The sequence below is a fragment of the Myotis nattereri genome (genome assembly GCF_964212035.1).
Source record: "Myotis nattereri genome assembly, chromosome: 3".
In the NCBI taxonomy this organism is placed as follows: Eukaryota; Metazoa; Chordata; class Mammalia; order Chiroptera; family Vespertilionidae; genus Myotis; species Myotis nattereri.
In genome coordinates, this window is record NC_138077.1 from 3,533,828 (window position 1) to 3,559,042 (window position 25,215).

The 25,215-nt window shown below is 49.3% G+C and overlaps 1 protein-coding gene across 1 annotated transcript in view; it reads left to right on the forward strand.

Moving 5' to 3' along the window:
• Nucleotides 1–18,236, forward strand: part of DOP1B (DOP1 leucine zipper like protein B) — a 61,302-nt gene extending 43,066 nt beyond the window's left edge. The window contains exons 23-37 of the mRNA XM_081086425.1: nucleotides 18–149; nucleotides 1,952–2,007; nucleotides 2,401–2,505; nucleotides 2,595–2,661; nucleotides 4,653–4,797; nucleotides 7,430–7,512; nucleotides 7,985–8,094; nucleotides 8,208–8,354; nucleotides 9,259–9,320; nucleotides 9,974–10,102; nucleotides 11,529–11,665; nucleotides 13,085–13,140; nucleotides 13,829–13,990; nucleotides 17,143–17,272; nucleotides 17,748–18,236. Coding sequence (XP_080942551.1) covers nucleotides 18–149; nucleotides 1,952–2,007; nucleotides 2,401–2,505; nucleotides 2,595–2,661; nucleotides 4,653–4,797; nucleotides 7,430–7,512; nucleotides 7,985–8,094; nucleotides 8,208–8,354; nucleotides 9,259–9,320; nucleotides 9,974–10,102; nucleotides 11,529–11,665; nucleotides 13,085–13,140; nucleotides 13,829–13,990; nucleotides 17,143–17,272; nucleotides 17,748–17,999 — 1,773 coding nt within the window. The 3' untranslated portion in view covers nucleotides 18,000–18,236. The remainder of the gene's footprint in view (nucleotides 1–17; nucleotides 150–1,951; nucleotides 2,008–2,400; nucleotides 2,506–2,594; nucleotides 2,662–4,652; nucleotides 4,798–7,429; nucleotides 7,513–7,984; nucleotides 8,095–8,207; nucleotides 8,355–9,258; nucleotides 9,321–9,973; nucleotides 10,103–11,528; nucleotides 11,666–13,084; nucleotides 13,141–13,828; nucleotides 13,991–17,142; nucleotides 17,273–17,747) is intronic.
• Nucleotides 18,237–25,215: the final 6,979 nt, after the last annotated feature.

Genomic DNA, 25,215 nt, shown 5'->3' on the forward strand with positions numbered 1-25,215 from the left:
TGTTTTTTTCTTGCTAGATAGTCCCTGTGGCAAGCGCGTTCCAGCTCACCCTCGTCGACCTAATGTGTGCACTCAGCACCCTGCAGACAGACACGGTGCTGCACCTGGTGAAGGAGGTGGTGAGGAGGCCGCAGATCCGGGGGGACCAGGTCAGTAGCCTGGGGGGCCTCCCCATGAACTCGGACCATTCTCCTAATGCCATGTCTTATAAATGTATTGGGGAGGAAAACGGCTCGCAAGAGCAACTAGGAATTGGGGGTGTAAAATGCAGGTGCTCTCACTGGGCTTTGGGGAGATGGGTGAGCTGTGCCCCGAAGGCTTCGGTGTGCTGTGTGAAGGTGGGAGACGGAACACGGCCAGGGACCATCTTCTGTCCTTGCTCCCTGCTGCAGGCGCCTGCCCAGGACTGGTTCCAATCAGGTACCTGCGTCCAAAAGGACACCTTTCCTGAGAGGCAGTGGCACCTGCTTCAAGGAATTTGCAGCCTGAAGCGCATCACAGATAAAGCCAGACACTAGTTAAAGGTGGTAAAGACGGATTTTATTTAGTAACCACAGCGATAGGTGAGAGAGCTGAGCGCAGTTCTGATTTGTGCAAAGGTAACCTGGTTGTTGTTCCATTTCGGGAAGATGAAATAGTTCCGGATGGATGGTGGTGATGGTTGCCCCAAAATCTGTACGTACTGAAACCACTGAACTGTGTACACTTAAAATATGGCAAAGATGGTAAATTTTATGTATATTTACCACAATAGACATTTTTATAAGAAAAAAAAGGAATATTGCCTTTATTTTTTTTAATATATTTTATTGATTTTTTACAGAGAGCAAGGGAGAGGGATAGAGAGTTAGAAACATCAATGAGAGAGAAACATCGATCAGCTGCCTCCTGCACACTCCCTACTGGGGATGTGCCCGCAACCAAGGTATATGCCCCTGACCGGAATCGGACCCGGGACCCTTGAGTCCACAGGCCGATGCTCTATCCACTGAGCCAAACCGGTTTGAGCAAGGAATATTGCCTTTAGATATTGAGGTCATCACTCGGGATGGTGAGCAAGCTCTGGCCGTGGGACTCCACGGCGCTTGTCTGTCGGAGGTCGGTGGGCTCCCCATGAGTGTCTGGCGTCTTGTTACCTTTCACTGTGGCTCATAAATGTGGAGTAACTTGGCCCTGGAGGAGCGCAGCGGGTGGAGGGCCATGGGTTCCTGCTGGACCTGCATGGTGACTGAGCGGGTCTCGGCGTCTGGAGTAGACCTTCCGCCCTGGCGGGCTCCGCGACAGCCTTTGTACAGACGGAGGAGGCATGCGTAGGTGTGCTTCCCTCGCGTTATTTGAATTTCTGCAAGTTTTTGCAACTTCTGCCTCCAGGCTCAAAAAACAACAGCACTGATTGTAACTGCTCGGCTGGTTTTTGGCTGCTCAAAGGACAAACTTAACGTTTTGTGGTTAGTCGGTTAATTAGCTCAACTCTATAATTTCTACACAGAGCTGTCCCCAAGCCCGGAGGAAACCACTGCCTGAGTGACTCCAGCCACTGGAGATTTGGGAAAGTTGCCTGGGCTGACTCTGAGGGGTCCTTGAGCTGAGAACGAGAAGTTTTCATTTCCCTTGTCGGTCGCTGGTCCCAGGTGTTCAGAAGGGTCGGCCCCGGCCCCCAGCTCTCTGTCGGGGGAGGGTCAGTGGTAATGTCCACTTTCCCCGCGCACTTGCTAAGAGCTGATCAGAAAGCAGGTCACAGAGAGGGGCTCCCTGCAAGTGTGCTAGCGGCACTGGTGGTTAGGACCTCGTGGGATGCCTTTATTTGTGTTGCACGTGGGGGATGCTTTCACGGCTGTTACTCTGTTTAAAGACTCTGGCTCACCCCTGCTTCCTTAGGGTGCAGAGTCCGCTCCTCTGTTTGAATTCCCTTCCCACCGACTTGGGTAACGGGTTTCGCTTTACTTTTCAGAAGTCGCCGCTCGTGGACGTCCCTGTGCTGCAGTTCTGCTATGTTTTCATCCAAAGGTAGTGCAGCCCCCCACCCCTTCTCCTCCTGCAGAGCTTGCAGATGACAGCTGCGCCTCTCGGCTTCACGACCGGAGCCTTACTTAGCGCAGGAAATGCCTCGGTGGGGTCCTGACTCCTTCCCGAGGCGTGGGAATGCCCTGGGCCCTCCTCTTCCTCCTGCAGGATCTCAGCTGACATTATAAAACCCGTGTGCCGTGTGCTGAACACGCTGCCAGCAAAGCCTTAGGGGAGGCCTGGCGCACGTGTCTGTTGTAACCGAAAAAAGAAGGAACAGATCAGTCAGCTACGCCTCCTTCCCCCGCTTTCCGACCGTCTGGACCGAAAGTCTGCTGTGAGAGCGTTTGGTTTTGACTTGCTCACGGCCGGTTTCTTTCCTGTGTTTGGACGTAGGCTCCCAGCGACAACCTTGCAGGAGAACTTCCCCTCGCTGCTGGGCGTGCTGAGGGAGTCCGCGCAGCTGAACCTGGCCCCCCCGGGGTACTTCCTGCTTCTTAGGTGCGTGTCCAGCCTTCACATCCCCGCGGGTTCTGCTGGGAGGGTGATGCCTGCACATTCCCGGCCTGACGCTGACTGTCACCCCACAGCATGCTCAACGACTTCGTGACGCGCACGCCCAGCCTGGAGAGCAAGAAGGATCAGAGGGACCTGCAGGTCTGTGTGGAAAGTGGCGGGTTGCTACCTTCCCCAAGGGCTGTGCATCCTTTGAGGGTTGCGTTGTAGAGAATCAGCACCGGGCAGAATCGGACCTGGATCTGCACCTGTGCTCAGGCCTCACTTCCTCCTTTTGCCTTCAGAGGGCTTGACCTCCCTGTGGAGGTTCCGGGTTTAGCTTGAGCACCTGCCAGGGAAGGTGCTAGCTGCCCTCTCCCACTGCGCAGGTGCAAGTGGAACTCGCCTGAAGCATGATTGCAATAAAAAGCCTATCTCTATGCATGGATTTTTTTCCTTAAACACTTTCTCTCCTCCAACCCCCTAAACCCAATTAAAGCAACACATAATCACAGGGAATTTCAAAATGCTGAAAATTAAGGTAAAACTCACCCAGAGGAGAAGGAAAATCTTCTCTTTAGAGTGCAATGCAACTATAAACAGACATAATGATGGAGTTAGAAATTCGTTATTTTTCAGCCAGTATAGGGACTTTTAATCCTCACTCGAAGATATTTTTTCCATTGATTTTTAGAGAGAGTGGATGCGAGAGGGAGAGACAGAGAGAAACACCAATGTGAGAGAGACATTGATTGGTTGCCTCCCACGTGCCCCCAACTAGGGCTGGGAGCCTGCAACTGAGGTACGTGCCCTTGGCTAGAATTGAACCTGGGAACCTTCAGTTTGTAGGCCAACACTCTAGCCACTGAGTCAAACCAGCTAGGGCCAGTATAGGTACTTTTAAAGGGCTTTTTTAGTCAAAGGCTTTGATGTAAGCTAGGGTATATGTGGGTTTTGTTTGGTTGTTATTTAGTTTTTTAATTTTTATCTATTGATTTGAGAGAGAGAAAGAAAAAGAGAGAAACAGAAGCACTAGTTTGTTGTTCCAGTTATTGATGCATTCATTGGTTGATTCTTGTACGTGCCCTGACTGGGGATCCACCCCACAACCTTGGCATCCCTGAGGACACTCTAACCAAGTGAGCTCCCCGGCCAGGGCAGCTGGGGTGTATGTTTGCGGCTTTGGTGCTGTTCTTGCTGATGGTTCGGATCCCAGGCATGTGTGAAAGGTTTCTGCAGGCCCCAGTTCTGAACCGCTGCCGCATAAGATGCAGTAAAGCATTGGTTGGAGGCCCAGGTGGCTCCTTCGGCTTCCACCTGTGGAGAAGCATCATCATGAGCGTGCAGGCCCCTGACCTGGAGCCAGCCCCTCCCCCTTCAGAGCTTTGGACTCGTGCACCCTCCTCGCCCCTTGGCAGGCAGGCAGGCAGGCAGGCGTGCTCTCCCGTCATGCAAACACAACTGCCGGGCTCACAGTGGCGTCAGGGCTGTGCAGTCCTCAGGTATCAAGGACCCACAGCCGCGCTTCACCGGCGACGCTTGGTGACGCTGGCCCGAGAAACCTGCCAGGGTCCTGTCCCGTGAGCCCAGCTACCTGAGCAGGCGCTTCGCTGACCGTACTGACCTGGATGCCTCCTCCTCCTCCCACCCCCGTCGAGTCCACTGAACTTCTTTAATCTTGTTCCTTGTGTTATTGTTGAAAGGTGCATCTCTAGCAAGAACCCATGGTTCTAAAGAAAAGCAATCCGCTGGAAGCTCTGTGCAGCTGTGACATTATGTTTACGCTGTTTTAGCTCCGTCGGCCAGTGCCGTGGTCACTGCCACGTGTGGCTTTTGAACCCTTGAGAGGTGGTCCCTCTGAGTTGGTGCTGTCAGTGTAAAATCACACCGCTGTCAAAGACAGTCCCAAAAGAATGCAAACTGCCATCAGTAACTCTGTACTGAGTACATGTTGGAAGGTTTTGGACATGTTGGGTTCAGCATTACCAACTGGTTTCTTTCAACTCCCTTTTAACGCGACCCCTGAAAATGTAATCTTACCCACACGCTCACAGTGGTGGCTGCGTTGTATTTCTACTGGATAATGCTCTTTCGGGCTCTTAGATTCTTTTTCATAACGAACTTCCTTTCCTCTGTCTCCCGATTCCTCCCAGGAAGTCACTCAAAAAATCCTGGACGCCGTGGCGAACATTGCTGGCTCTTCCCTAGAACAAACCAGCTGGCTGAGCAGAAACCTGGAGGTGAAGGCGCAGCCTCAGATCGCCCTGGAGGACTCGGACGCCGAGGAGGATGTGTGCGGTAGGTGTAGAAGGTCAGAAAGTGGTGCCCGCTGCCCGCTGGCGGGTCTAGTTTTTCCTTAAAAGTAAACTCTGCTTTCACTCCTCACAGCACAAGTCGGATGTGTAACAAACAGCAGATGCCACTAACAGTGTCCCGGTGACTGTTAACCCCCCACTGAGCCTGCGTGGGTCCAGGAAGGATCTTCCCAAGACTCAGTGATAGAAATCTTTGTGGGATTAGAAAACATAGGAAGTGGGGTTTGGGGGTGGGTGGCGGGGAGAGACTGTGGAAACAGTAAACCAGCAAACTGTTGTCAGGCAGGTGACTTTGTGTATTTCATTTCTGGCTTACACACCCTTGCCTCTCAGGGCCCTCGTGTTTCATCATCGTCTGCATGTGGAGACTTGAAAAGGGAGGTCACATAGACTAGGCACACCCAGCCTTGTTACTACTTAAAGCCGCCTAGGAAAATGGTCGGGAGACTCATCGTCTGCTGCAGGCCCACCGGTCAGCCAGACGTTCTAGAAGAGTCTGAATTAGACAAGTATACGGATCAGAAATCCAAAAACAGCACAAAACTGTTTGCCTCAAGTGAAAAGCCAGGTTTGATACCTGTTTTAGGCACGGCAGGCGCGGTGCCCAGATGAGGTTAGTCAAGTCCTGTGAGGCTGACAGAGCGGGGGCCGGGGGGGGGGGGGGGGTTGGTGCACGGCGCCTGGAGAACTGGGCTCCCGCCCGAAAGCAGGTTCTGCTCCCAGGAGGAGGGAGGGCGTGTGCTGGACACAGTGGTGCCACCGCCCATCTCTCCTGCCATGTTCGTCTGACAACTATTTCGTGGTTTGCACGAGATACTGTACCTTGGTGGGGGCCGGTCCATGCTTGCTGTTTCAAGGGACCTGGCATATATGGCATCTGCTGGGGTTGGACCCCAGCAGTACCTGGGATCCCATCACTGGCTGATGTAAACCAGCAATCATGCCTTCGCAGCGGTGCTGGTGGCTCTTCTCGAGGAAAAGAGCCCGTGTATCCCCTGGCTGATTTGTCCTCAGGTTTCTGCCGTGTGTAGTGTGTAAGGTTAGAGATTGACCTGCGTCTCCACCACTCAGCTGTGTCCAGTGGCGGGATTGGGCCTGGCTTTGGTGCAATAATGAACTTTAACCTCAAGACAATGCTGTAGTAATTGCCCGATTTTATTTACTTATGTATTTTAGAAATCATAGCTTTCTAAAGCTTGAGGTGAACCTTGAGCTTTTCAGTAAGACTTAACTTGCAAAATATAGAGTACCAGAAATCGGAGTGCTTGGATGCAAACCCAGTTTACACATCAGCCCTGTAACTCAGGAAACAGACTGGGCCTTCAAAGTGGCGTGATTTTCTCCTCTGAAAGATTTTGTGCGTGCCGTGGGCGTGCAGGTTCTCATGTGTAGGCACGTGTCTAGTATGTGCCACGCGCTGTGTCCTGGACACTGGCACCACAGCAAACAAAGTGGGCAGGGTCTGCACTCGTGTGGGGGCGCGGAAGATGATAATCAACGATTGACTCAACATAGGTGTCTTCTCCATGATGTATGCAGGGAGGTTGTCAGCTGAGGAGGGAGGGTGGTGAGGGCTGTGGGGGGAGCATGTGGAAGAATTGTGTCGCAGAGTGGAAAGCAGCATGTGCCACAGAGCATGTGGCGGGATTACCTGGTAGCATCGGGTCTTTTGCGTTTCATGCCCATGAAATAAAGCAGGATCGTTTCAGAGCATTTAGCTACACAGAACTACCTAGGCTACCTAGCCAGCATTTCGTTTCTCCAGGTGGGAACTTCAGAGGGAGAGAAGCAAGAGAGTTAAGGATGTTTGCGAGGTCGACGCTAGACCATGGGGCGTAGTGGGGGAGGTAGAGCAGTGAAGTCCTGGAGGAGTTGCTGGGCAGTTAGGGTGGTAGACTCAGGGGTTGGAGGCCTGTACACGGATTCAGGATTTGCCAGAGCAGGGTTCCAGGAGTATGTGAGCAGGAAAGATAAAAAGACATGGTTCGATCTGGCCTGTGTGGCTTAGTGGTGAGTGCGTTGGCTCTCCCACCAAAGGGCTGTTGGTTCGATTTCCAATCAAGGGCATGTACCTGGGTTGTAGGTTCGATCCCTGGCCCAGTCAGGGCACATACAAGAGGCAGGCAGTCTGTCTCACATCGATGTTTCTCTCTCTCCCACTCTAAAAAAAATCAATGGGAAAAATATCCTCAGGTGTGGATTAACAAAAACAAACAAACAAACAAAATGGTCCTATCAAGATGCTGGAAATGGAGCTTTTGGAAATTGTGAGGCCAAGGGTATGATGGCTGGCTGAGCAGAGTAACAGATTTTTGGAAGAGAAAATGTCAAGGGCTCAGAGGCCAGGGTGTTCAGTACATCATCCAAAGGAAGGTGGAAGTTCCAAGAATGATGCCGAGACTGGACATGCGAAGGAAGACAGTCGGTGCTAATGTATTTGATCAAAATAGACAGATGGTGTGGTGCTGAAATGGAGCGTGTTGACAGAGAAGAATACCTACGTTACATCCCTGTACATAATCAGTGTGAAAGCTGGGGGCTCATGACTCCCGTTCATGAGGGCTCAGTGGCGACCCATCCATCATGGTCACACACAGATGCTCCTTTGTTAGCAGATGCTGCTGCCGCTGCTTCGGCCATGGTGTCCGCGTCCGCCCCCTCGGTGTACAGCGTGCAGGCCCTCTCTCTGCTGGCGGAGGTAAGCACACGCCTGACCGTCATCCCTACGGAAGTGATTGCATCCTGAACCTTTGGGAAGATGTCTTCTCAGGAGCCAGGGTGTGTGGGCTGCGCGTCCCAGGAGGGCTCCCTGGTCTCGGCCTCCAGCTGCACCGGGAGGTCCCTGTTAGGCCAGTGACGGCGAACCTTTTGAGCTCGGCGTGCCAGCATTTTGAAAAACCCTAACTTAACTCTGGTGCTGTGTCACATAGAGAAATTTTTTGATATTTGCAACCATAGTAAAACCAAGATGTATATTTTTGATACTTATTTTATATATTTAAATGCCATTTAACAAAGAAAAATCAACCAAAAAAATGAGTTTGCGTGTTACCTCTGACGCGTGTGTCATAGGTTCGCCATCACTGTGTTAGGCTGTTCACACCTTGAGGACTACCTTCTTGCCCTCCCTTGGTTCAGAAGATTCCTCTGGTCTCGCCACCCCGCTCCAGGTTCTGGCGCCTCTCCTGGACATGGTCTACCGCAGCGACGAGAAGGAGAAAGCCGTGCCGCTGGTCTCCCGCCTGCTCTACTACGTGTTCCCGTACCTGCGCAACCACAGGTGCCGCGCCTGCGCACCCTCCATCTGTGCGGGACAGCAGGGTATGGGCAATGCAGCCGGTGGCTTTCCTGGGCAGCCTCTGACCTTCACCCCTCCCCTGCCGCCCCATTTAGTGCCTACAACATGCCCAGCTTCCGGGCGGGCGCCCAGCTGCTGAGCTCTCTGAGCGGCTACGCCTACACGAAGCGGGCCTGGAAGAAGGAAGTGCTGGACTTGTTCCTGGACCCTGCCTTCTTCCAGATGGACACGTCCTGTGCGCAGTAAGGACGCCGTCCTATCCCATGTCCTCAGTCCCCACCTGGGAAGTCGTCTCGTAAATCATTCCACACCTGAGACAGCAGCAGAGTTAGCATCAGCCCCAATACTGGGACATGTCACCAACCCGTCTCACTGGGTATTCCTGGGGCAAGAATTAAGTTTTTTAAAAATACGAAGGTGCTTTTTTTATTAAAAGAATTCCAGTGAAGAGATAGTATTACTCTGAAGGCTTACTGTGGGAGCCACGGACTATCAGGCACTGCCCGGCCTTGCCCTTCCCCACTCACACTGGCGAGGCCTCACTGGCCTTGCAGTGCCCGGCCCTGCGCGGACGCTGAGGTCCGTGGAGATCCAGCTGCGAGGTGACCTTCCCGCGCCTTTTCTCGGAGGTCACCAAACCGCCCAGTGCTGTCCTCCTGGCGTGGCTGAGCGTGTCTTCGCTAACGAAGGAGGAGGGCGGAGATTGGTCAGCTCGCTTTGTGTGGCCTGGGAGTTTGCCCTGCCACCACCAGAGCAGTGGCTTGCACCCTATAACCCTGTTGCCCTTTGGGGGGCCCACTGGAAGACACGTATTTGTCTTCACTGCTCCCGTTCTTCCCATCCACACAAGTGTGAACGTATTTAAGGGCAACCTCGGAAAAGCCAGCGTACCTGACAGTTCATGTTTTCTGTTGTGGGAACTGGGAGTTACTCGCCACTCCGTGTTACTCATTCCGTTAGTTATGGCCTGTCACGCTTATAAATGGAAAGCTCTTGCTTAGCTCCCTCATATAAAAACTCCTTTCACTAACTTTCCAGAATGTGGTTTTTAATAGATCTTAAAGGGGCATGGTCTTTTCTTGATGCTTTTAATCAGAATGTCATCTTTTGCATATTTAACTAATTTTGCTTTTTTTAAATATCCAGTTGGAAGTCCATTATTGACCATCTTCTGACTCATGAGAAAACAATGTTTAAAGATTTAATGAGTGAGTTCTCTGTTACTTGCACGTAAGTCACACTTTGAGGGACCGACGCCACTGTCATCAGCTTTGCCCATGTAGTTCAGAGCCCCACTTGCACCTTCATGGCACCACCTGAGCCGCAGACTGCGGTGTGATGAGTGCAGTACGTCAGGACCAGACGAGGGAGCCTTCCCGGCTCCCGGTGTTGGCAGCGTTCCTTAGCAAAGCCCTTTTGCAGCTTTATTGTGGAGAAATACATTACAGAGTCATTATAAGTTTACCATAATTTATAGGAGGTATCTTCTAATCCCTTATCACTAAGACTCACTAAAGACATAAGTATTTGGCCCAGCCAGGATGGCTCAATTGGTTGAGCATATGCCCATGTGCCAGGAGGCTACTGGTTCAGTTCCCAGTCAGGGCGCATGCCATCCACCCAGGCATGTGTTGTTTCTCATCGTTGTTCCTATCTCCCGCTCCCTTCCTCTCTCTGAAATCAATAAATACCAGTTTTTTCCTAAAGAAATAAGTATTTTTACCAATAAATATGCAAGTAATTACCACATGCCTTTACTTAATCAAGATCATGGTTTTTCACCAGGGAAGTAAGAATTGCACTAGTATGAATTTCCTATCATTTCTCACTAAATGGGACTTATGTCCTGTGTTTATGCTAGGCATGCAGAGCAGTTCCTTAAAACTGTTCCCAAGTTTTGAGCAGAAAGCCATGCTGCTAAAGCGTCAGGCTTTTGCTGTCTTCAGTGGCGAACTCGACCAGTACCACCTGTACCTTCCCCTGATACAAGGTAAGAAGCCACCCCCTCAGAGGCCCTGGTTGGGGACCGGGAAGACCTGGAGGCGACACTGTTCCCTTTAAGCTGCGTGAGTCGGCTCCCCAGGTGCACAGCGCAGTTCCCATCCCTTCCGCAGGGTCCTGCACGGATGAGCTCTGTGCCCACATCCGGATGCCCTTGTTCAGAGACTGGCATCTGCCCCGGCCGGAATGAAACTTAAAAAAAATAAAGTTTAGCCGAAACCGGTTTGGCTCAGTGGATAGAGCGTCGGCCTGCGGATTGAAGGGTCCCAGGTTCAATTCCGGTCAAGGGCATGTACCTGGGTTGCGGGCACAACCCCAGTGGGAAATGTGCAGGAGGCAGCTGATCGATGTTTCTCTCTCATCGATGTTTCTAACTCTCTATCTCTCTCCCTTCCTCTCTGTAAAAAATCAATAAAAGATATATTAAAAATAAATAAATAAATAAATAAAGTTTAACCCCACGGACCTCACCTCCAGGTCATTCCTTGAGTCCCCAGGTTCCTAGCCAGTCCTGCCCCCTATCCCTCACCTTTCAGTTTTCTGCTGGTTGGTTTATGTATTTTGTTCAAGGGTGGTTTTTTAAAATTTCCGTTAAAGAGAGAAATAGAACGTAATATACTTACTCCATCTTGTCCGGAACCAGAAACAGAAACACTCATTTAAATGCCAGCGTGCTTGGCAGGTGTCTGAGCTGTGCATGATCCTTTGTGCTTGCAAAGGCGATAAGAAAACACCAGCAAGTGAGCTCAGATACAGAGAAGGTGTCACTGCAGTGCTGCAGGAATCGCAACCAGCAGGACCGTAGCTCAGCTGTTTGCTCTGGCAGTTTATGTTCCTAAGAAACCTTAAATTACGGGGAAAATCACATTGTACAACAATTATTTCAGTAAACAAGTGGGAAAGACTGTTAGGGGCTACAGAGTTGAACTCACAACACTTTTTTCCCCTGCAGGAATTAAAATTGTCATGAGTGTTAAATATACACTTTATTGAATAAATCTATTTTATTCACTCATTCCACTTCCTACTTCTCACCACCAAAATATAGTGTCACCTACCAACCAACCTATATGGTCTTGTGGTCCCATCCCTCACCAAGGCCCGTCTTTGGTTTCTGTGCCTCATATTTCATACTCTGAGGGGAAAATTTAGGTGGTCATTGGTCAGCCAAAAGTTCATGCCTTTCTCCTCCACTGTGGCAGGGGAATGAGAGCCACGGGAACCCCTTCCTTCAGCAAAGGCCAAGGACGAGGAGGCCGGGTAGACCAGGGCACAGACATCTCCCCAGCACCCGCTTCTTACCTGGGTGGTTGGGAAATGTTGAAGCATTGACAATTCCATTTTTCCTTTTTGTCTGCTGAGAAACTCCAAACTGCATATTTGTGTGACATCTTGAAAATATCTTCTTTCCCTAGAACGCCTGACAGACAATCTCAGAGTTGGACAGACACCCCTAGTTGCTGCTCAGATGTTTCTTTTTTTCAGAGTTTTGCTGCTAAGAATATCTCCCCAGCATTTGACTTCCCTGTGGCCAATAATGGTCTCTGAATTAGTAAGTACAAATTCTTACCCTTGCAAGCAAAGTGGAGCTTTCACAAATGCTTTCTCATGAACAGTCATGCGCTACTTGACAGTGGGGATGCGTTCTGCGAAGTGAGTCGCTAGGCGAGTTCGTGGTTGTGTGGACATCGTAGAGGCTCTTACACACCTAGATGGCACACCTGCTCCACACCTGGCTGTCCGCTGTGGTCTGCTCCTAGGCCACAGCCTGTGCAGCACGTTACTGTACAAACAGCATAAGAGTTTTGGGGTTTGTTTGGTTTTTTTGAGGGTATGTTTATTAAAGCTGGCACAGTAAAACAAGGAGGGGCCTAGGATAGAAGAAGCAACAGGAGGGCTGAGGCGGGGCTGCTCTGGCTCACTGGAAAGTCAGAGAAAAGGGGGCCTTGAAGACAAGTTTGGGGTTGAGCCCAGGATGAGCTGCCACTGCCCATGGCTCCCCTGGTTGCCAGTCTCACAGGGTCCCTTAGAATCTGGGACATGGATCCTGAGAGGGAAGAAAGGTGTGGGCATGCTCGGGGAGGGAGAACATGCTGGGGTTTCCAGTTTTATTGAGCTATAAGGGGCATACAGCAGTACATAAGTTTAAGGTGTGCAGCATAGTAATCTGATTTATATGTGTTGAGAAATGATTGCCACCGAAGTTCAGTTGCTTTTGTTACCTCATATAGATACGTAAAGGAGAGAAAGTTTTTCCTTGTGATGAGAACTCTTAGGATTTCCTCTCTCAACAGCTTTCATATAAACCATACAGCAGTGTTAATGGGAGGCATTATGTTGTTATAGGGGGACAGAATTTGTTACCCCAACATGTACCTCTTTGGCATCAGTATTATTTTAGGCTTGTTAACTAAGACACAGCAGACATAGGAGAAGCTCCCCTCCGCAGGGGAATCTCTGTAAGGGTGCCTTCCTCCTGCAGCCGGAAGAGCTGGGCCACCTGATCTCCAGAAACTTAGAGCAGAAGATACGGGCAGGGCGGGGCAAGGAGCTCTTAGGAAAGAGAAAGGATTCCAGGACACAGGGTGGGAGGGGCTTTAGCAAGCAGATTGCTTGCTCTTTGGGGAAATGTGAGGGCCCTTGTGACAGATGACCTCATTGGTGTTGACCAGAAAATTCCAGACTGGCTGATTAGGATTGTGTTTTTGGAAGAGGTTGCAACCCCAGCTACTCCTGGTATTAAATCTAAGTTTGGTGTCACAGGCTTCAGCACAAGTGATGCCATTTTGGTCCTGTGGTTTTCTCTTTAACAGTTGGGGTATCTTTTCATTTTGTTGATTGGTTTTTTTGTTTGTTTCGTTTTGGGTTTTTTTGCTCTATTTGCTACTTTTTATGGACAAATGTATTTTAGACATTAAGCTAGATTTAATCTCTCTCGAATAGTAACTTGCATTCACATTTTATTTTCAAGATTCAGGCATTCATACAGCTCGAGGACGATCTGAAAGAGGATGAGGAATCATTGAGGTAAGGAAGGGCCTGTGCACATGCGTGAAGGTTAGTGGACGTCACTCTGTGATGTAGGGTTACCTAACATCACACTAAGTACCATTTTCTTGAAGTTCTTGTGAAGGGACCAGCTATTTTGCTCATTTCTTAAAAGGAAAAACCCTCTTTATGGGCATTATGATACCAGTCCTAAGTTCGTAAGGCCAAAGGTCAAAACGTCAGAGTTTGGAGTAAGGAAAGTTTATTGACCAAGAAGGCACCAACCTAGAAGATGGGATTTAATGGTACTTCAAATTCATCCTAAGAAAGTGCAGAATTCAGGCTTCTTTTATGTCAAGGGGTGGACAGGTGGGAGGGGCAGAAGTGATTGACAACTGTAGGCATAGGTGGGGAGAGGTTGTGCTTAGTCTATAGACCAGAAGTTCCTGCAGATCTTTGATAAACAATACATACTTTCCTTATCTCCTGGGAGAGGCAGTTTCTGGTAAGGGCCATTTTTGTAAAACTCAAGCCACAAGCAGAATTCCTCTAATGATTAGTGTGTCTGTATGCAAAAAGCTATTTGCCTGAAGGCCATGCGAACAAAGCCGCTTGAACAGATAAAGTCAGAGAGGCCCAGCACTTCCCTGTTATAGCTGCATCCGCAAAGGGACTGCAGCAGATTCGAATGAGCTTCTAACGAGTTTCTTTCTCTGCACATTTATAGAAACAGCAATAAAATCAACAAAACAAAAGTTTCAGTTCCTGACGGAAACGGGCCCTCAATAGGGGAAATGCCCCAGAGTGAACTCATCTTCTATTTATCAGCTTGCAAATTCCTGGACACGGCACTTTCTTTTCCACCTGACCAGATGCCCTTGTTTCAGACGTAAGTCCTATAAGACCTCGTGTCCTCTTAGAGGTAGGAGGGCCTTTCCTGTACAGCATGTGAGAAGCCACAGTACACTTCCTGGTGCCAATGAGCCCGCTTGGCACACTGAGGTTCAGATTACTGACACAGTGGTTTTGTGAATTTGGCTCACAGTGTGTTATGGGTGTGCGTATGTGTGTGTGTGTGTGTGTGTGTGTGTGTGTGTGTGTTTAGGTGCTTTTTGCTAGTAAATGCTTATAAAACAGGAGTTACGCACTGGTGGTCCTCACTGCATTTGTGTAGATTTGTTTATTGTCTTAGTTTTTCATTAAATAACTAGTGGCCCAGTGCACGGACTCATGCACATTGAAAGGAAATTAATTAGAAGAAATATTTTAATATCGCTATTCGCCCTTTCTCTATAATAGAAGTGTCAACCAAATTCACGATCAATAATGACAGATGGAAACACGTGTGTGATTGGTGCCAGCGAGAGCTTTATGTGTATTGTGCATGGGGGAGTTAACTTAGCCTTTTATAGATAGAGAATAAACTTGCTTAATTAGGCCTGCTTTCTGATTTAGCCAAACTTTTCCCAGCCCAGTGAAGCACCCCAACTTCTCTTTCAAGTAATTGTCAGCAACACAGCAGTAAATATCAACACAAAGCAGATTATTATTATAGATCACACAGGGAGAACAAAGGGTGAAATATTTAACTGCAGTGTTGGCTGCAACACCCCAGTGTGGGCTGTCGCTCTGGGGTGGTGGCGGGGCCTGTGTCCCACTTGGGGAAAGCCGAGTGTTGCTTTGTGGGCGCCAGGTCAGTGGTGCCATTTCTCTGTGCATGTCACAGCAGCTCCTGCGTTGAGCATCTGCCCCCTGGTGTTCAGTGCACATCATAGTGACTGGTCAGGCAGGTGGAGGGACACTTAGCATATTAGCCTTTTATATAGAGAGATTTGTATATATAGATTGGGGCATACCATCTCTAATTCACACTGCCCCTCTTGGCTCACATTTCCTGTGGGCTTCACACAGCTGCTCATCATTTAGTTTTATGCCAGACACCGCTCCTCTCGTGCCATTCCACTAAGGAGGGTAATCATGTGGGAATGTTTGTGGTTAAACGTGTGTCCTTAAATGCTTGTTACCACATGAAAGAAGCTGATGTGAAAAGGTTACATGCTGTGTGATCCCAACTACATAACATCCTTTAAAAGGCAAAACCAGGAAGAGAGTAGAAAGATCAGAGGTGCCCCGGGGTCGGGGAGGGAGGCAGAGCACGGGCTTCTTCAGGCAGTGAAACTGCTGTGTGTGCTATTGAGTAGGTGGTTTTATTGAGCAGAGTGATTGCTTTAGAAGAATGAAGCCACAGACCAAAGGTGATAGGTGAAAAGTACAGAAACTGTATTGCAAGCAGACACTTCCTCAAAACCTTAATTCTCAATTCTAAGCCTAGCCCTGGCTGGTTTGGCTCAATGAATAGAGCATCAGCCGGCGGATTGAAGGGTCCCGGGTTCGATTCTGGTCAAGGGCACATGCCCAGTTGTGGGCTCCATTTCCAGTGGGGGGGGGGGTGTGCAGGAGGCAGAAGACGATCAATGATGCTCTCTCATCATTGATGTTTCTATCTCTCTCTCCCTCTCCCTTCCTCTCTGAAATCAATAAAAATATATTTATAAATAAGTAAATTCTAAGCCTCAGACTCTGTCCCTCTGGACGGACAGAGGGGCCCCTGAGAAGGGTGACCGCCGCTCTGTCTTGAGGCATTAAACAGGCAGGAGAGCCCCTTTTCTTTCGTGGGACCTTAGCCCTGTACTCAGCTTCCACGCCGCGAACACCTGCACTTTTCCTGTGTGGTTACCTGTGTCGGTGGGGTCACTGCTGACTGATCGTACAGCTCTCCCAGCTGTGCTGGCAGAGAAGCCGCATCTCACAGCCTCCCCGCTCCTCAGGTCAGGGCTGCTTTTGGCCTGACTTATGGTCACTTTAATGCTCAGGCCAGTGACCCTGTCTGTCCTCGGGCTATGGCTGTCTTCCTTGCTTAGCCCAGATGTATTTCTATTTGCCTGGGGCATTTCTCTGTCCTCTGTACAATAAGATAAACACCCTGGCGCCTTCAAGTCTCATCCCTTCCCATGGACCTTTTTCATTCCTATAGCTCCCTAAACCTGCCTGCTTTACCCCTAAAACTGCTTTCACTGTAACAATGGCACGTGTCACTGTGTATTAGCCTGCCAGTGTTCTCAGCCTTCCTAATGCCGCGGCCCTTTAATCCGCCGGGTACGCGTATGTGGGCAGATCTGCATGTGGGCAGACCCTCCTGGAGACCGATAGAGGAGCGGTGTCTCCGTTCCTAAGACCATCGAAAATATGTGTTTTCCAGTGGTCTTAGGCGACCCCTGTGAAAGGGTCGCGACCCACAGGTTGAGAACCGCTGCTCCAGACTCACGGGATGCCTAGCAGCAGCGAGAGGGAGCCCGTGGTGAACCATGACCCAGGGTAGTGATGGTGCGTGTGCACCGCTCCGGTGGGGGATGTGATAGTGGGGAGGCCGTGCCTCGGGGGGAGGGGGTGCTTGGCAACTCTGTCCTTTCTGTTCCGCTTTGCTGTGAACCTAAAACTGTTCTTAAAAAGAAAGACTTTTTACAAAGTGGGTGCTGATGTACATGAATATGCAGAGCAGCACTATTCCTAACAGGCAAAGAAAGGAGACGGCCCCGCTGCCCATCAGGTGCTGAGTGGAAAGTAACGTGAGGCCTGTCGCGCAGCGGGGTCACTCAGTGGTAAATACGAAGGGAGCACTGGCTCCCGCCACCACGCAGGGGCCTCGACAACACGTGTGAGGGAAAGAAGCCAGGCACACGGACCGTGCTCTGTCATTCCATTGGTAGGAAATGCCCAGAATAAAACTGCGGCATAGAAACTAGATGAGTGGTTGCCTAGATGGAAGGGGTGTAGGGGACTGAGGGGGCGTGAGCAGGAATTCTTTTAGTGTAATGAAAATAGCCTAAGATTGATTATGGTGATGGATGTACAATTCTGCACGATACTAGAAGCCATTGATCTGTACACTTTGCCCAGGAGAACTGCATGGCACGGATTTTAGCTCAGTAACGCTGTCGAAGAGGCTCTGAGCAGCGTGCTGACCTCGCATTCTCCCCGCAGGTACAGGTGGGCGTTCGTTCCCGAAGTGGACACGGAGGGCCCCGCCCTCCCGGCAGAGCTGGAGGAGGGCCAGCAGGAATGCACGCCCCACACCGTGAGGATTCTAGAACGTCTCAAGTTAAAATATGGGGTAGGTGTTTTCCGTTCCAAAATGCCTACTCATGGAAGGCGGGAGAAGGCTAAGGGACGTAGGTCAGCACGCCACCTGATTTTAGTCACTTGGAATCATTTTCAAAATTTACCTGAGTATTAAAACTTGGAGATGGTTACAAATCCCATCTTCAGTTTTTCATTTACATGTCACTCTCCCATCCCAGCTGCTAAGAGGCACGGCTCCCTGGCTAACAGTCATGTCAACGCAGTTTATTACTTAGAGGAGGGCAGGGGCCTCCCGTGGGGTGGGCTTTGGGTGAAATCTGGCGGGAAAGGTCGCTTGAAGACCTACCTAGCCTTTGCATGTCTGCCGCTGTCCTTAGAGCTGACATGAGGTGCATGAAGCACCGTCTCTTGGGACTGTCGCCCGCGTGCACTTCACTGGGATCTCCAGCCCTGAGCTGAGACATGTCCTTTGTATGGTCTTTTTGTTTTGTGCTTGTTTTCGCCAGGAAATCAGCCGCTCCGATGAGGTCACCACGCAGAGCGGATTCCCTCTTCTGCGCCAGCACTCGGTGTCCAGCCTGAGGCAGCTGGTGCCGTTCTTCACGACGCTAAACTGTGCTTTTAAAGCCCAGAGCAAGCCGCCCGCGGACGCCCGAGGTCCTCCCCTCCGGGAGGGCCCTGCCATGGACAGCCCGAGGGTCTTGAAACAGCTGGAGGGGTGTGTGGAGTGCGATTTTCTGGAGCATCTGGAATGTTAACCTCCGAGACAGCTGGTTTTGTCCCTTTACTGAGTCTTCAGCGGAAGCGGATTCTGCACAGGGAGCAAGCAGCCAGGCAGGCTTGGCAGACACGCTAGTCCGCTGGGATGCGGACTTCAGGTCCTTTCCTGCTGAGCAGCCAGTCCACTTCCCCAAAGGCCTTGTAATATATGTGGATTGAATTATACGTTTCTTCCTCAATTTATGTAAAGAAAATAAAGTTAATATATCATCTAACGATTGCACAAAATCTGTAAGTTGAAGTAAAGTATGAAGAGTCATTCTCTTTGTCGACGTAGACACATGGGTCTGCCTAGTCTGTTTCTCTACAAACTAACTGGTTGGATATTATTTTTAAGCTTTCACACACATTCCTTTAAAGTGTCTATTTTAGTACCACATTTTAGAACTAAAATGTATTTTCTGAAAACAATAATTGCCCATCAGCAGTGGGTGCTTGGAGAGGCCATCTGAGTGTATTTAGCTCCTGCCCATTAAAATCATGTGTTTGCACCGTTCAGCTGCGTAAGAAATGCCTCGTTTTCAGCCCTCACAGCTGTCGCCGTAGATATGTTCCCCCGTGACCTTGCCAGCACGTTCCAGTTAACGCAGGCCAGTCAGCGTGCTCTCGGAGCCTCTGGTGCCCCTCACAGCTCCAGGGAAACTCCCTCTGGGACTCTTCCCTCCCCCCTCCTTCCGGGACCTCTGCCCCTGTGCACACATCGCTGCTCATTACAGTGATCCCTCCCCAGGCACGGCCCCCAGCCTGGCAGCATGTCACCCAGTGTCTCCACGCCTGTCTAACCCTTAGGTTGGTCTTCTGCCAACCACCCCCCATGGAGTCCTGGCTGGGCGCCCCTCTGCTGCGGCTGGCCTCCCAGACCTGCCTGTGTCGCGCCCGTCTCGGCTGCAGCGTGCAGTCCCTCCCCTGGCCGAGTGACGCCTGCTGTCCTGCCCTGATGAGTGCTCGCAGCCGTCCTCTCCGCAGACGGGTTGGGGCCTGACGAACGATGGGTCAAGTTTCTCCTAACATCCCCCTACTTCCTAGTTTGTGTGCAGGGCAGCACTTTGTGTCATTAGTCCCAACAGAGGATCTGGGGAGCACAGAGCCACGTGGTTCCCTAAATAAGAGCTAGAAATAAGCACCCAAAGGTGCCGCTAGATATCATCCTATATAATAAAAGCCTAATATGCAAATTGTCCCCTTGGGCAGTCTTTCTACCTGGAGTTCGACTGGGAGACAGGGAGTTCGACCGCTCACTGTGACGTGCACTGACCACCAGGGGGCGGCGTGGGACATGGCCTTGGCAACGCGGCGCTGGCAGCGGATGGCAGTGGAGCCGCTGCCGGCCCCGATGGGCACTGACGAGAGCAGGACCGCGGCGGGATGGTGGAGCAGGAAAGCAGGCGGCGCCAGGCCAAGGTGGGTGCCAGGCAGGGCTCCAGGGCTTCGAGACTGGGGCTGTGAGCCTGGGGGCGCGAGCTGGGGTCCGATCCCCACAGGCCACCCCAAGGGACCCCATCCATGCACGAATTCATGCACCGGGTCTCTAGTGATAGTTATACAAAAGGGTGTTAAAAATCACATGCGGCCCTAACTGGTTTGGCTCAGTGGATAGAGCGTCAGCCTGCCAAGGGCATGTACCTTGGTTGCGGGCACATCCCCAGTGGGGGGTGTGCAGGAGGCAGCTGATTGATGTTTCTTTCTCATTGATGTTTCTAACTCTCTATCCCTCTCCCTTCCTCTGTAAAAAATCAATAGAATATATTTTTTAAAAATCACATGGGAATTGTTTTTGGGGTGTCAGGGGATATCTTTGAAAACATTTGCAAGTTTGGCCACTACAATTTTTTAAAGTATTAAAGTATAGAATTATAAATCCTATGTAACATACTGTGCGTTACCTACAATCCAGGTTTTGAGGAGATAACCATGTGCTCGTTAATAGTTAACATTTAGGTAGGTATATGTGTGCCATCCATCAAAATTTACAACAAAACTAATCGCTTGTGAGTGGATAAAAAAGCTGTGGTACATTTATACCATGGAATACTATGCAGCAGTGAAAAAAAAAAGACTCTCTTACCCTTTGAAACAGCATGGAGAGTATCGTGTTAAGTGAAATAAATCAGTGGGAGAAAGACAAGTATCACATGTGGAATCTAAGTAACAAAATAAACTGATGATCCGGAGGCGTGGAAGCATGGAACAGGGTGAGGAATCTCAGAGGGAAGGGGGGGAGGAGGCAATCAACCAAAGACCTTGGATGTATAAGTGCATAACCCACAGACCGCAGACAATAGGGTGCTGAAGGCCTGGGGCGTAGGGGGAATATCAATGGAAACTACCTCTTCAAGTTGTTGCAACCACCCTCCAGGCCTTCAGCACCCTATTGTCTGTGTCCACACACCCCTGTTTCTCCTAGGGAGTAGAAGTGAGTTGGAGGGGGTCAATGAGGGAAAAAAGGGGATATGTAATACCTCCAACAATAAAGATTAATTTTAAAAAACATAATTGCTTATTTATAGCATCAGTAGCTATTATGCCATGAAAGGCAGTGCTTACATCTGTATTTAGATTTACAAAATTTGTTTTTTTTTCCTCTCCAGTATCTAAAACAACTTAATGGTCTCTGATAATACCATATGTAATTTAATCCTTATTTATTTAAGAGAAATCATTTTGTTTTTTACATTTTTTTTTTTTTTTGCTCAACTTTTATTTTATTTATATATTTTTATTGCTTTCAGAGAGGAAGAGAGAAACATCAGTGATGAGGGAGAATCATTGATCAGCTACCTCCCACACACCACACACTGGAGATCAAGCCCACAACCTGGGCGTGTGCCCTGACCGAGAATTGACCTCATGGTTCATAGGTCAATGCTCAACCACTGAGCCACACCAGCTGGGCTATTCAGAGAAATCTTACAGGGCAGGGATTCAAAACACACCCCTGTTTCTCATAGAACACTAAAGAAGTCTCACAGCCCTAACCGGGGTGGCTCAGTGGATAGAGGCAGCTGATCGATGTTTCTAACTTTCTATCCCTCTCCCTTCCTCCCTGTAAAAATTCAATAAAACATTTTTTCAAAAAGTCTTACAGCCCTGGCCGGTTTGGCTCAGTGGATAGAGTGTCAGCCTGCGGACTGAAAGGTCTCTGGTTGGATTCCGGTCAGGGCACATGCTGGGGTTGCAGGCTCAATCCCCAGTAGGGGGTGTGCAGAAGGCAGCCCATCAATGATTCTCTCTCATCTGTGATGTCTGTATCTCTCTCTTTTTTTTAAACATATTTTATTGATTTTTTTCAGAGAGGAAGGGAGAGGGATAGAGAGTTAGAAACATCGATGAGAGAGAAACATTGATCAGCTGCCTCCTGCACAGCCCCTACTGGGGATGTGCCCACAACCAAGGTACATACATGCCCTTGACTGGAATCGAACCTGGGACCCTTCAGTCTGCAGGCCGACACTATCCACGGAGCCAAACCAGTTAGGGCAGATGTCTGTATCTCTTCCCCCCTCTCCCTTCCTCTCTGAAATCAATAAAAACATATATTTCATGAAAGAAAAAGTCTTACAAATGCAGTATATATTCAACCTCCTCTTTTATCAGTGTGTATTATAGTAGTTGAGAATATAAGCTCCGACGTCAACTGGCCTGGGTTTGACACTCAGCTTCCCCACATACTAGTCTGGGGACATACTTTGTGTCTGTTTTCTCATCTGTAAAGTGGGAATATCAATGGAAACTACCTCTTCAAGTTGTAGCAACCACCATCTCTGCCACTCCTGTGATCTATATAAACCTGTTTTGTTTTTGTTGTTGTAGTTAATCATAATCTTAGGATATTTTTCCATTGATTTTTTTTAGAGTGAAAGGGGGAAGAGAGAAAGAGAGAGAGAGATGTGAGAGAGACACATTGATTGGTTGTCTCCTGAACATGCCCATACCAGGGTCAGGGATTGAATCTGCAACCCAGGTACAGGCCCCCGACTGGGAATCGAACCCTCGGGCGATGCTCTGACCACTGAGCACACTGGCCAGGGCTATACCAACGGTTTTGATCATGCACCCAGCAGTAAAAATGAAGCCTGTGCCCACCCCCAATATCCATAAGCCTATGTGTTACAATAACTTACCTGAGTCCCCACGTACATTGTATATGTGATAAAAGAGGAAGTCGGTATTTTTACGTGAAGACAAACTGTATTGAGTATGTCATAAGAGGGAATGGAGGAAGCTGAGGAAAACGAAACTCGCAGCTCCGATATCATCTTCCTCCTCCCCCCCTCCCCCCCAGGGCCCTCTGCACCCGCCTTGGAGATGACAGCTCCACTCGACTCCTCCCAGGGGGTGGGTGCCCCATGGCCACCCAGCAACCCAAAGGCTGCCCCCTGAGGGCCAGCAGTGTGTCAGGACGGGGCATCGCCACGGGTGGCCCTAGCCGACGACACCGCTGTTCTAACAGCTGCAGGTGGCGCAGGGGTGCAGCCGGGTGTGGTGGGAAGGGTGCCTGTCACTGGGTGCTCTCAGGGTTCCCACTCTGCGCTGCTGCGTCACGTGCCTGGTTTTCTTTCTGACCCCACCTTTAGGAGGTGCGGACCGAGCCAGCAGAGCCAGGAATTGAAACCTAGCTCACTCCCGAGCCCTGTTCTCAGCCCCAGTGGGGGAAGTCAGACAGGAAACCCCCGAGAGGTCAGCCGTGGGTAATGCCCGGAGGACAGTTTTGGAGACGACCCGCCCTCCTGACCTCCCGCACAGCCACCTCACCAAGGGCCACAGCACGAGGGGGGCGTGTGGGGCGTGTTGTGGAGGAGGGCAGGCGGGCCTCCCAGCACCTGCATGTTCCGCCCAGTGGAATCGGGAGGAGAATTGACCAGGTTTGTGGAAATAGTTGATGGAGTTTTAAACAAGCACCTGGGAGACCGGACAGAATTCTGTGCCATCGGAATGACATGCTCTGATGTAAGACAGTGCCTTCTCCCAGCTACTCTTTGCAATTCAGTGGCTCAGTTGGTTGAGCGTCATCCTGTGCATCAAATGTCACCGGTTCGATTCCGGGGACAGGCCAGGGCACCTCCCCAGGCTGCGGTTTGACCCTGGTTGGGCGAGTACAGGAGGCAACTGATGAATGTTTCTCTCTCACATTGATTTTTCTCGCCCGCCCCCTCTCTTTACCTTCCTCTCTTTCTCAAATCAGTTTTTTTACAAAAACATATTTATTTAAGAAAAAGAAGATCCTTGAAGACAACACTATCAAAGGAGTAAAGCTGTGTAGCTAAAAGGAAATGTTTATTAGATCTGGAAAAGGACAATTAAGTATCATACGTTGTAAATTCTAAGTTACTCTATAAATTTAAGGGAATCCCCCAAGAAATAACATTTGGAATTTTTGAACAACGTAAACTCATTTAAAAGTGTACAAGGATCAATAGGCAAAAGCAGCCAGGAACTTTCTAAAAGAGAAAAGTAACGAAGAGAACTCGCCTGAGCAGACCTTTAAACATAGTATGAAGCTGAAATCATTGGTGTCGGCGCAGGAAGAGAGAGGAGGCCAATGCGGCAAAACAGAAAGTCCGCCCGTGTGGACATAGAGGGACAGAGCACGGTAGTGTGCAGTAAGAGGGACACTTTCAACCCAAAGGGGGAAGAGAAGCAGCTTATTCGATAAATAATGTTAGGATAACCGGGTAAGGAAAGGGAAAAAAGTTAGTCATACCTCACATCTGTCACAAAATAAATTCCAAACAGATCAAAGATCGAAACCATGAAAACACTATGAAAATGAAGGAATCAAGAGAAGATATTTATATAAGCAAAGAATGAAGATGATCTTTCATCCATAAGTATTAATTCCAGAAGCCATAAGAGAAAGTTTTATAATTTTGACTATATAAAATGTTCTTTTAAAAATTCTGCATAACAAAAATCATTCACAAGCAAAGTAAAAGACAAATGGAAAACTGAGAAAAAATACCTGAGATTTGTATTATCAAGGGCTAGTTTCTCCAATACTTAACTCCTATCGAAAGAAAAAAAACTGAAAAAGAAAGGGACAAAAGATATGTACAGAGAGCACACATATACACACACCCACATGCACACATGTGGCTTTCACACATGTAAAAAGATGCCCAACCTTACAACATGATGATAAAAATTAAAATTGTGCCCTAGCCGGTTTGGCTCAGTGGATAGAGCGTCAGCCTGCAAACTGAAAGGTCCCAGGTTCGATTCCAGCCAAAGGCACATGCCCGGGTTGTGGGCTCGATCCCCAGTGGGGGACTTGCAGGAGGCAGCCGGTCCATGATTCTCTCTCATCATGGATGTTTCTATCTCTCTCTCTCCCTCTTCCTTCCTCTCTGAAATCAATAAAAATATATTTTTTAAAAATTAAAAAAAGCCAAACCGGTTTGGCTCAGTGGATAGAGCGTCGGCCTGCGGACTGAAAGGTCCCAGGTTTGATTCCGGTCAAGGGCATGTACCTTGGTTGCAGGCACATCCCCAGTGGGGGGTGTGCAGGAGGCAGCTGGTCGATGTTTCTCTCTCATCGATGTTTCTGACTCTCTGTCCCTCTCCCTTCCTCTCTGTGAAGAATCAATTAAATATATTTTAAAAAAATAAAATTTCTCTGAGCTATTATCCACTGACTATTTCAGCATATATCAGTCATAGGAGAAAACAGGATCCCTCCTACATTGCTACAGGGAATATAAATTGGTGCCAGCTATGTGGAGGAAATTTGGCAATTACTATCAGAACTATGAACAGATATATCTTTTGACCCAACAACTCTACTTCCAGGAGTTAATCTGATATACATACTGTCGGGTCTGAGCCCCTGTGCGGGGGACTGGATCTCCTGGGACACCAGGTATTCCACGGAGAGGCCCTGAGAAGTTGTGCGTATATAAGAGAGTCTTTATTGTAGGAGCCGATGGCCATGTAGCCGTTGCTGCGACAGGAGCTATTGGACAAAGCAGTTCTTCAGAGGAAAGCCCACCCAGTAGCGGTACCGGCTGGGTAACATACATCTTCCCTGCAAAGTAGCAGTTAGCTGCCAACATGGGAGCCCTACGGGGGCCATCATAGGAGCTACGGCCTCACTGAGCAGCCACCTCTGAGCAAGCTGAGTGCTGGCCAGTAACATCTATTTTATCTATCTATCTATCTATCTATCTATCTATCTATCTATCTATAAAAGCTTAAGTG